At 46.9% G+C, this 12,174-nt stretch overlaps 1 protein-coding gene across 4 annotated transcripts in view; it reads left to right on the top strand.

The window, feature by feature from the left end:
- LOC129856875 (lysophosphatidylcholine acyltransferase 1-like) overlaps nt 1-12,174 on the top strand; it is a 63,888-nt gene that overhangs the window by 20,057 nt on the left and 31,657 nt on the right. For all 4 annotated transcript variants that reach the window (XR_008759830.1, XR_008759831.1, XM_055924608.1 and 1 more), the window contains exons 4-6: nt 3,906-4,018; nt 5,480-5,540; nt 11,519-11,577. Coding sequence is in view for 2 of the 4 variants with exons in the window: in XM_055924608.1 (XP_055780583.1) it covers nt 3,906-4,018; nt 5,480-5,540; nt 11,519-11,577 (233 nt within the window). In the remaining 2 variants the exon portion in view is untranslated. The remainder of the gene's footprint in view (nt 1-3,905; nt 4,019-5,479; nt 5,541-11,518; nt 11,578-12,174) is intronic.

The raw sequence follows: 12,174 nt of genomic DNA, 5'->3' as shown, positions 1-12,174 counted from the left end.
CTGTCCCTCTGTCTCTGTCTCTCTCTCTGTCTGGGGCAGTGAGTAGCATTCTCTATGTCCCTCTGTCCCTCTGTCCCTGTCTCTCTCTCTGTCTGTGTCCCTGTCTGGGGCAGTGAGTAGCATTCTCTATGTCCCTCTGTCCCTCTGTCCCTGTCTCTCTCTCTGTCTGTGTCCCTGTCTGGGGCAGTGAGTAGCATTCTCTATGTCCCTCTGTCCCTCTGTCCCTGTCTCTCTCTCTGTCTGTGTCCCTGTCTGGGGCAGTGAGTAGCATTCTCTATGTCCCTCTGTCCCTCTGTCCCTGTCTCTCTCTCTGTCTGTGTCCCTGTCTGGGGCAGTGAGTAGCATTCTCTATGTCCCTCTGTCTCACTGTCTATTTCTCTGTCTCTGTCTCTCTCAAATCCACTAACACTTTATTATATTTAAGTACAATTCTAACTGTGTTATACCTTTGCTAATATTCACAGAGACCTATGAGGGGAAGGTTTTTACTGCTTCGGTGTTGGCTGGGTGTCAGGCCGGGATCTAATAGCCTCCTTAACATCGTGTTAGGGTAACCAGGCGTAGCTGAGGGAGAGGATCTAATAGCCTCCTTAACATCTTGTTAGGGTAACCAGGCGTAGCTGAGGGAGAGGATCTAATAGCCTCCTTAACATCTTGTTAGGGTAACCAGGCGTAGCTGAGGGAGTGGATCTAATAGCCTCCTTAACATCGTGTTAGGGTAACCAGGCGTAGCTGAGGGAGTGGATCTAATAGCCTCCTTAACATCTTGTTAGGGTAACCAGGCGTAGCTGAGGGAGTGGATCTAATAGCCTCCTTAACATCGTGTTAGGGTAACCAGGCGTAGCTGAGGGAGTGGATCTAATAGCCTCCTTAACATCTTGTTAGGGTAACCAGGCGTAGCTGAGGGAGTGGATCTAATAGCCTCCTTAACATCTTGTTAGGGTAACCAGGCGTAGCTGAGGGAGTGGATCTAATAGCCTCCTTAACATCTTGTTAGGGTAACCAGGCGTAGCTGAGGGAGTGGATCTAATAGCCTCCTTAACATCGTGTTAGGGTAACCAGGCGTAGCTGAGGGAGTGGACTTGTACATTCATTGTGTTCAGCAGCAGCAGCCTAGTCTGTAATACAATCATGTTGGCTGTGTAGTGGCTAGGCTAGCTCCCTGAGACTAATGACTGTGTAGTGGCTAGGCTAGCTCCCTGAGACTAATGACTGTGTAGTGGCTAGACTAGCTCCCTGAGACTAATGACTGTGTAGTGGCTAGGCTAACTCCCTGAGACTAATGACTGTGTAGTGGCTAGACTAGCTCCCTGAGACTAATGACTGTGTAGTGGCTAGACTAGCTCCCTGAGACTAATGACTGTGTAGTGGCTAGGCTAACTCCCTGAGACTAATGACTGTGTAGTGGCTAGACTAGCTCCCTGGGACTAATGACTGTGTAGTGGCTAGGCTAGCTCCCTGAGACTACTGACTGTAGTGGCTAGACTAGCTCCCTGAGACTAATGACTGTGTAGTGGCTAGGCTAGCTCCCTGGGACTAATGACTGTGTAGTGGCTAGACTAGCTCCCTGAGAATAATGACTGTGTAGTGGCTAGACTAGCTCCCTGAGACTAATGACTGTGTAGTGGCTAGACTAGCTCCCTGGGACTAATGACTGTGTAGTGGCTAGACTAGCTTCTTGAGACTAATGACTGTGTAGTGGCTAGGCTAGCTCCCTGAGACTAATGTCTGTGTCGTGGCTAGGCTAGCTCCCTGAGACTAATGACTGTGTAGTGGCTAGGCTAGCTCCTTGAGACTAATGACTGTGTAGTGGCTAGGCTAGCTCCCTGAGACTACTGACTGTAGTGGCTAGGCTAACTCCCTGAGACTAATGACTGTGTAGTGGCTAGGCTAGCTCCCTGAGACTAATGACTGTGTAGTGGCTAGGCTAGCTCCCTGAGACTAATGACTGTGTAGTGGCTAGGCTAGCTCCCTGGGACTAATGACTGTGTATTGGCTAGACTAGCTCCCTGAGACTAATGACTGTGTAGTGGCTAGGCTAGCTCCCTGAGACTAATGACTGTGTAGTGGCTAGGCTAGCTCCCTGAGACTAATGACTGTGTAGTGGCTAGGCTATCTCCCTGAGACTAATGACTGCGTAGTGGCTAGGCTATCTCCCTGAGACTACTGACTCATGACTACAGTACAGTAGTTCTGACCCAGGCTCAGCACCACAGGGTCCAGGTCTCTAGTACAGTAGTTCTGACCCAGAGACAGGCTCAGCACCACAGGGTCCAGGTCTACAGTACAGTAGTTCTGACCCAGAGACAGGCTCAGCACCACATGGTCCAGGTCTACAGTACAGTAGTTCTGACCCAGAGACAGGCTCAGTACCACAGGGTCCAGGTCTACAGTACAGTAGTTCTGACCCAGAGACAGGCTCAGTACCACAGGGTCCAGGTCTACAGTACAGTAGTTCTGACCCAGAGACAGGCTCAGCACCACAGGGTCCAGGTCTCTAGTACAGTAGTTCTGACCCAGAGACAGGCTCAGTACCACAGGGTCCAGGTCTACAGTACAGTAGTTCTGATCCAGGCTCAGCACCACAGGGTCCAGGTCTCTAGTACAGTAGTTCTGACCGAGGCTCAGTACTACAGGGTCCAGGTCTCTAGTACAGTAGTTCTGACCCAGAGACAGGCTCAGTACCATAGGGTCCAGGTCTCTAGTACAGTAGTTCTGACCCAGGCTCAGTACCACAGGGTCCAGGTCTACAGTACAGTAGTTCTGATCCAGAGACAGAGTCAGCACCACAGGGTCCAGGTCTACAGTACAGTAGTTCTGACCCAGAGACAGGCTCAGCACCACAGGGTCCAGGTCTACAGCACAGTAGTTCTGACCCAGAGACAGACTCAGCACCACAGGGTCCAGGTCTACAGTACAGTAGTTCTGATCCAGAGACAGGCTCAGTACCACAGGGTCCAGGTCTCTAATACAGTAGTTCTGACCCAGAGACAGACTCAGCACCACAGGGTCCAGGTCTCTAATACAGTAGTTCTGACCCAGGCTCAGTACCACAGGGTCCAGGTCTACAGTACAGTAGTAGTCTCTGATAGTGAGGACATTGAGACCTGTGTCAAAGCAGGGGAAAGAGAAAGTGAAAACCTTGACTACAGGAAGTGTTCTTGAAGAGTGAACCCTGTATTGAACCCTGTAGTGAACCCTGTATTGAACCCTGTATTGAACCCTGTATTGACCCCTGTAGTGAACCCTGTAGTGAACCCTGTAGTGACCCCTGTATTGACCCCTGTAGTGAACCCTGTAGTGAACCCTGTAGTGACCCCTGTAGTGAACCCTGTATTGAACCCTGTATTGAACCCTGTAGTGACCCCTGTATTGACCCCTGTAGTGACCCCTGTATTGACCCCTGTATTGAACCCTGTAGTGACCCCTGTAGTGACCCCTGTATTGAACCCTGTAGTGACCCCTGTAGTGACCCCTGTAGTGACCCCTGTAGTGAATCCTGTATTGACCCCTGTAGTGAACCCTGTAGTGACCTTTTATCTGACAGGAGTGAACTTCCGTTCAGGAAGTGTGGTTTGAGTCAGAACGATAACCGTTACAGTTCTGTAAATGATTGGACCTGGACAAGCGGTGGAAAACCACTGAAGCTGAGTTCGTAGATAACCATTTCCTGTTAACCACTTCCTGTTAACCTAACAGGTTCTCTGTTGTAAAATTCATACTGAAATTGTACAGGATCTTCACAGCTAGGCCTATTAGGTTTATATGTAGAAAATGTTTGCTAGGCAGATACCTGGTCCCAGATCAGTGTCGAGGAGTGGAATGCTGCTACCCAGGCTAGTATACCTTATGGTGAGGCCCCCAACAGTAGTATGTGTCTGACTGTTGTGTCTCCTGTCCTCCAGCCCTGATCAAGTACATCAGACCAGTGTTTGTCTCCAGGTCAGACCAGGACTCCCGTAAGAAGACTGTTGAGGAGATCAAACGCAGAGCCCAGTCTGGAGGAGGATGGCCTCAGGTACACTTTAATATCTCTCTCTCCCTCTCTAGGTCTCTGTCTCTCTGTCTCTGACTCTCTCTCTCTAGGTCTCTGTCTCTCTGACTCTCTCTCTCTGTCTCTCTCACTCTCTCTCTCTCTAGGTCTCTGTCTCTCTGACTCTCTCTCTGTCTCTCTCACTCTCTCTCTCGCTCTCTCTCTCTCTAGGTCTCTGTCTCTCTGTCTCTCTCTCTCTGTCTCTCTCGCTCTCTCTCTCTCTAGGTCTCTGTCTCTCTGACTCTCTCTCTCTGTCTCTCTCACTCTCTCTCTCGCTCTCTCTCTCTCAAATTCAAATTCAAGCTGCTTTATTGGCATGAAAAACATTGTGTCAATATTGCCAAAGCAACAATGTATACAATAGTTTTATTTTTTATTGGCATGACGTAACAATGTACATATTGCCAAAGCTTATTTACAATATAAAAAAATGAGAATCAAAATTGTCAACGGGACAACAGTAACAACAATAACCAAGTGTCAAAATAACCATACATTCAACAATAACAATAAACATACAGTAGAGTACATGTGCAGGTTGATTGGTCTGTCAGACACTGTCTCACTCTCTGTCTGTCTCTCTCTCTCTCTCTCTCTCTGTGTATCTCAATTCAATTCAATTCAAGGGGCTTTATTGGAATGGGAAACATGTGTTAACATTGCCAAAGCAAGTGAGGTAGACAATACACAAAAGTGAAACAAACAATACAAATTAACAGTAAACATTACACATACAGAAGTTTCAAAACAATAAAGACATTATCTCTCTCTCTCTCTCTCTCTCTCGCTCTCTCTCTCTCTCTTTCTCTCTCTCTCTCTGTCTCTCTCTGTCTAGCTCTCTCTCTCTCTCTCTCTCTCTCTCTCTCTCTCTCTCTCTCTCTCTCTCTCTCTCTCTCTCTCTCTCTCTCTCTCTCTCTCTCTCTCTCTCTCTCTCTCTCTCTCTCTCTCTCTCTCTCTCTCTCTCTCTCTCTCTCTCTCTCTCTCTCTCTCTCTCTCTCTCTCTCTCTCTCTCTCTCTCTCTCTCTCTCTCTCTCTCTCTCTCTCTCTCTGTATCTCTCTCTCTCGCTCTCACACAGGACAAAGTAAACAAAGAGCCATGGTCTGGCGTTCAGTAAACAAACTAGATATAGAGAACAGCCACCTAACAATGTTCAGGATGTACCCAATCAGATCATCTCATTACCATGGAAACACCTAACAATGTTCAGGATGTACCCAATCAGATCATCTCATTACCATGGAAACACCTAACAATGTTCAGGATGTACCCAATCAGATCATCTCATTACCATGGAAACACCTAACAATGTTCAGGATGTACCCAATCAGATCATCTCATTACCATGGAAACACCTAACAATGTTCAGGATGTACCCAATCAGATCATCTCATTACCATGGAAACAGGTGTCTGATAATGTGGCTAATGTCCTCCTCCTCTCTCCAGATAATGATTTTCCCAGAGGGAACGTGTACCAACAGGTCCTGTCTCATCACGTACAAACCAGGTATGTTAGATGGTACCGTGAAGAGGAGACAGGAAAGGAGAGTTTCAGAGTCAGAAGGACATGGGTCTGTTCAGAACCCCTTCTTGACTCTGGTACCACTAGGCTATACATGTTGGATCAGAACCCATGTTGACTCTGGTACCACTAGGCTATATATGTTGGATCAGAACCCATGTTGACGCTGGTACCACTAGGCTATACATGTTGGATCAGAACCCATGTTGACTCTGGTACCACTAGGCTATACATGTTGGATCAGAACCCATGTTGACTCTGGTACCACTAGGCTATATATGTTGGATCAGAACCCATGTTGACTCTGGTACCACTAGGCTATACATGTTGGATCAGAACCCATGTTGACTCTGGTACCACTAGGCTATACATGTTGGATCAGAACCCCATGTTGACTCTGGTACCACTAGGCTATACATGTTGGATCAGAACCCATGTTGACTCTGGTACCACTAGGCTATACATGTTGGATCAGAACCCCATGTTGACTCTGGTACCACTCGGCTATACATGTTGGATCAGAACCCATGTTGACTCTGGTACCACTAGGCTATACATGTTGGATCAGAACCCCTTCTTGACTCTGGTACCACTAGGCTATACATGTTGGATCAGAACCCCTTGTTGACTCTGGTACCACTAGGCTATACATGTTGGATCAGAACCCATGTTGACTCTGGTACCACTAGGCTATACATGTTGGATCAGAACCCATGTTGACTCTGGTACCACTAGGCTATATATGTTGGATCAGAACCCATGTTGACTCTGGTACCACTAGGCTATACATGTCGGATCAGAACCCATGTTGACTCTGGTACCACTAGGCTATACATGTTGGATCAGAACCCCATGTTGACTCTGGTACCACTAGGCTATACATGTTGGATCAGAACCCATGTTGACTCTGGTACCACTAGGCGATACATGTTGGATCAGAACCCATGTTGACTCTGGTACCACTAGGCTATACATGTTGGATCAGAACCCCATGTTGACTCTGGTACCACTAGGCTATACATGTTGGATCAGAACCCCTTGTTGACTCTGGTACCACTAGGCTATACATGTTGGATCAGAACCCCTTGTTGACTCTGGTACCACTAGGCTATACATGTTGGATCAGAACACCATGTTGACTCTGGTACCACTAGGCTATACATGTTGGATCAGAACCCATGTTGACTCTGGTACCACTAGGCTATACATGTTGGATCAGAACCCCATGTTGACTCTGGTACCACTAGGCTATACATGTTGGATCAGAACCCCATGTTGACTCTGGTACCACTAGGCTATACATGTTGGATCAGAACCCATGTTGACTCTGGTACCACTAGGCTATACATGTTGGATCAGAACCCATGTTGACTCTGGTACCACTAGGCTATACATGTTGGATCAGAACCCATGTTGACAGAGACCACATACTGTCCTGTATCTCCTAGTCCACATACTGCCCTGTATCTCCTAGTCCACATACTGCCCTGTATCTCCTAGCCCACATACTGCCCTGTGTCTCCTAGTCCACATACTGTCCTGTGTCTCCTAATCCACATACTGCCCTGTATCTCCTAGTCCACATACTGTCCTGTATCTCCTAGTCCACATACTGCCCTGTGTCTCCTAGTCCACATACTGTCCTGTATCTCCTAGTCCACATACGCCCTGTATCTCCTAGTCCACATACGCCCTGTATCTCCTAGTCCACATACTGCCCTGTATCTCCTAGTCCACATACTGTCCTGTATCTCCTAGTCCACATACTGCCCTGTGTCTCCTAGTCCACATACTGTCCTGTGTCTCCTAGTCCACATACTGCGTTGTATCTCCTAGTCCACATACTGCCCTGTATCTCCTAGTCCACATACTGCGTTGTATCTCCTAGTCCACATACTGCCCTGTGTCTCCTAGTCCACATACTGCCCTGTATCTCCTAGTCCACATACTGCCCTGTATCTCCTAGTCCACATACTGCCCTGTATCTCCTAGTCCACATACTGCCCTGTATCTCCTAGTCCACATACTGTCCTGTATCTCCTAGTCCACATACTGCCCTGTATCTCCTAGTCCACATACTGTCCTGTATTTCCTAGTCCACATACTGCCCTGTATCTCCTAGTCCACATACTGTCCTGTATTTCCTAGTCCACATACTGCCCTGTGTCTCCTAGTCCACATACTGCCCTGTATCTCCTAGTCCACATACTGTCCTGTATCTCCTAATCCACATACTGCGTTGTATCTCCTAGTCCACATACTGCCCTGTGTCTCCTAGTCCACATACTGTCCTGTATTTCCTAGTCCACATACTGTCCTGTATCTCCTAGTCCACATACTGCCCTGTATCTCCTAGTCCACATACTGTCCTGTATTTCCTAGTCCACATACTGCCCTGTGTCTCCTAGTCCACATACTGCCCTGTGTCTCCTAGTCCACATACTGCCCTGTGTCTCCTAGTCCACATACTGTCCTGTATCTCCTAGTCCACATACTGTCCTGTATCTCCTAGTCCACATACTGCCCTGTGTCTAAAACTCTGGAGAATTTGTATATCGTTTTAGTCACAATGTTATTCAGTGCATTTTTTTCATCAAATAATGAACATGAACCTTTTTTTTTATCTTCCATCATCCCCTCATATAGCTGGCACATTGCTGTTGTAGCAGACTGTAACCAATGCCAGACATGGTTTATCATATAGGCTACAAAGCCTTGGCTTCAGGTTAAACCATTTAAGGCATACAGCACTTTCCTCCCCATCATAACGTATTTTTTTAAACTGCGATTTCCTTTTAAAAAAAGGGGGAGATTCTGAGCTTTCCAACAACGTGGTAATTATTACGGTACTCCTGATATTCAGCTCAGGTAATAACGTCAGCCTCAACACAGATGAATTACAGAACACATATTGGTACGTGGAGCTTCTGATGTCATCAAAGCAGCAATAGCGTCCATCTTTTTATCCTCCGACATGGAAATGAGACCGAGTAAGACGCGTGCGTTTCTAGTTGATGTCAGTTACTATTGAAGTGTCCCGGCAGCGAATCAGTTCAAAAGACTGACGGGTGTCTGAAGTGACCGCCCAGGAGCTGAGATCAGATCAATCACCACTGTCTAACGGACCGCCCAGGAGCTGAGATCAGATCAATCACCACTGTCTAACGGACCAACCAGGAGCTGAGATCAGATCAATCACCACTGTCTAACTGACCAACCAGGAGCTGAGATCAGATCAATCACCACTGTCTAACTGACCGCCCAGGAGCTGAGATCAGATCAATCACCACTGTCTAACTGACCGCCCAGGAGCTGAGATCAGATCAATCACCACTGTCTAACTGACCGCCCAGGAGCTGAGATCAGATCAATCACCACTGTCTAACGGACCAACCAGGAACTGAGATGAGATCAATCACCACTGTCTAACTGACCAACCAGGAACTGAGATCAGATCAATCACCACTGTCTAACTGACCAACCAGGAGCTGAGATCAGATCAATCACCACTGTCTAACTGACCGCCCAGGAGCTGAGATCAGATCAATCACCACTGTCTAACTGACCAACCAGGAGCTGAGATCAGATCAATCACCACTGTCTAACGGACCAACCAGGAACTGAGATCAGATCAATCACCACTGTCTAACTGACCGCCCAGGAGCTGAGATCAGATCAATCACCACTGTCTAACTGACCAACCAGGAGCTGAGATCAGATCAATCACCACTGTCTAACTGACCAACCAGGAGCTGAGATCAGATCAATCACCACTGTCTAACTGACCAACCAGGAGCTGAGATCAGATCAATCACCACTGTCTAACTGACCAACCAGGAACTGAGATGAGATCAATCACCACTGTCTAACTGACCAACCAGGAGCTGAGATCAGATCAATCACGCTGTCTAACGGACCAACCAGGAACTGAGATGAGATCAATCACCACTGTCTAACTGACCAACCAGGAGCTGAGATCAGATTAATCACCACTGTCTAACTGACCAACCAGGAGCTGAGATCAGATTAATCACCACTGTCTAACTGACCAACCAGGAGCTGAGATCAGATTAATCACCACTGTCTAACTGACCAACCAGGAGCTGAGATCAGATCAATCACCACTGTCTAACTGACCAACCAGGAGCTGAGATCAGATCAATCACCACTGTCTAACTGACCAACCAGGAGCTGAGATCAGATCAATCACCACTGTCTAACTGACCAACCAGGAGCTGAGATGAGATCAATCACCACTGTCTAACGGACCAACCAGGAACTGAGATCAGATCAATCACCACTGTCTAACTGACCAACCAGGAGCTGAGATCAGATTAATCACCACTGTCTAACTGACCAACCAGGAGCTGAGATCAGATCAATCACCACTGTCTAACTGACCAACCAGGAGCTGAGATGAGATCAATCACCACTGTCTAACGGACCAACCAGGAGTTGAGATCAGATCAATCACGCTGTCTAACTGACCAACCAGGAGCTGAGATCAGATCAATCACCACTGTCTAACTGACCAACCAGGAGCTGAGATGAGATCAATCACCACTGTCTAACTGACCAACCAGGAGCTGAGATCAGATCAATCACCACTGTCTAACTGACCAACCAGGAGCTGAGATCAGATCAATCACCACTGTCTAACTGACCAACCAGGAGCTGAGATCAGATCAGTCACACTGTCTAACTGACCAACCAGGAGCTGAGATCAGATCAATCACCACTGTCTAACTGACCAACCAGGAGCTGAGATCAGATCAGTCAACACTGTCTAACTGAAAGATGTTCAGTTCTGTTCCAATCAGAGGATTACATGACATATTCTCCACAGGACTGCATGTTTCTGATTGGACAAACAGATGAAAAGGAGCTTCATGACACATTTGAATATCCATTAATATATCAATAATTATAATAATATATGCCATTTAGCGGATGCTTTGATGCGAAGCCACTTCCAGTCGTGCGAGCGGACATTTTACATCTGGGTTAGCTACATTTACATTTACATTTCAGTCATTTAGCAGACGCTCTTATCCAGAGCGACTTACAAAAGTCACCGTGGGCCGATGCACTTGTATGCAGTCTAGAATATTCTAGTTTCTTAGTTTTAAGGGACTGTAGTCCAGTATGGGTTGTAGTCCAGAATGTGTTGTAGTCCAGTATGGGATGTAGTCCAGTATGGGTTGTAGTCCAGTATGGGTTGTAGTCCAGTATGTGTTGTAGTCCAGTATGGGTTGTAGTCCAGTATGTGTTGTAGTCCAGTATGTGTTGTAGTCCAGTATGTGCTGTAGTCCAGTATGTGTTGTAGTCCAGTATGTGTTGTAGTCCAGTATGTGTTGTAGTCCAGTATGGGTTGTAGTCCAGTATGTGTTGTAGTCCAGAATGTACTGTAGTCCAGTATGTGTTGTAGTCCAGTATGTGTTGTAGTCCAGTATGGGTTGTAGTCCAGTATGTGTTGTAGTCCAGTATGTGCTGTAGTCCAGTATGTGTTGTAGTCCAGTATGTGTTGTAGTCCAGTATGTGTTGTAGTCCAGTATGTGTTGTAGTCCAGTATGGGTTGTAGTCCAGTATGTGTTGTAGTCCAGTATGTACTGTAGTCCAGTATGTGTTGTAGTCCAGAATGTGTTGTAGTCCAGTATGGGTTGTAGTCCAGTATGTGTTGTAGTCCAGTATGGGTTGTAGTCCAGTATGGGTTGTAGTCCAGTAAGGGTTATAGTCCAGTATGTGTTGTAGTCCAGTATGGGTTGTAGTCCAGTATGGGTTGTAGTCCAGTATGGGTTGTAGTCCAGTATGTGTTGTAGTCCAGTATGGGTTGTAGTCCAGTATGTGTTGTAGTCCAGTATGTGTTGTAGTCCAGTATGGGTTGTAGTCCTGTATGTGTTGTAGTCCAGAATGTGTTGTAGTCCAGTATGTGTAATGGTGTTGATTTCTGTCTTGTCACACAGGAGCGTTTATTCCAGCGGTGCCAGTTCAGCCTGTGGTGATAAAATACCCCAATAATATGGTAAGAAAGCAAACACAACACAACACCTAGCAACACAATATAACACCTAGCAACACAACACAACACCTAGCAACACAATATAACCCCTAGCAACACAATATAACACCTAGCAACACAACACAACACCTAGCAACACAATATAACACCTAGCAACACAATATAACACCTAGCAACACAACACCTAGCAACACAATATAACACCTAGCAACACAACATAACACCTAGCAACACAATACAACACCTAGCAACACAATAGGACACAGCAGCAGCACAACACAACAGCCAGGCTGGTTGGTAAACACCCTCCCTGCTGAGAAGAGCATCAGCCCTGTCTGTCTGAATCTCTCTCTGTTACAGATATAACTGTGAGGACAGAGACCTGACTTAGTTGTTCTGTGATTTGTTGTGCGGTCTGTCTTAGCTGTGTGATATTTCCCCCGCCTTGAGCAGGGTTTCATGGGGACTTCCTGGAAAACCTCCTGGGGTTGACTTGATGTGCCCTTTACTGAGGTCTGATTGGGTTAGAGCTAGGGCTCTGTCTGTAAACAGCTGGGCTGGATGGGATCTGGACACATGGAGGCATTCATCAGTGATGCC

The sequence above is a fragment of the Salvelinus fontinalis genome, chromosome 6, assembly GCF_029448725.1.
Source record: "Salvelinus fontinalis isolate EN_2023a chromosome 6, ASM2944872v1, whole genome shotgun sequence".
NCBI lineage: Eukaryota > Metazoa > Chordata > Actinopteri > Salmoniformes > Salmonidae > Salvelinus > Salvelinus fontinalis.
The sequence above is the reverse complement of the archived record's forward strand: the minus strand, read 5'-3'. Positions and strand labels throughout refer to the sequence as shown.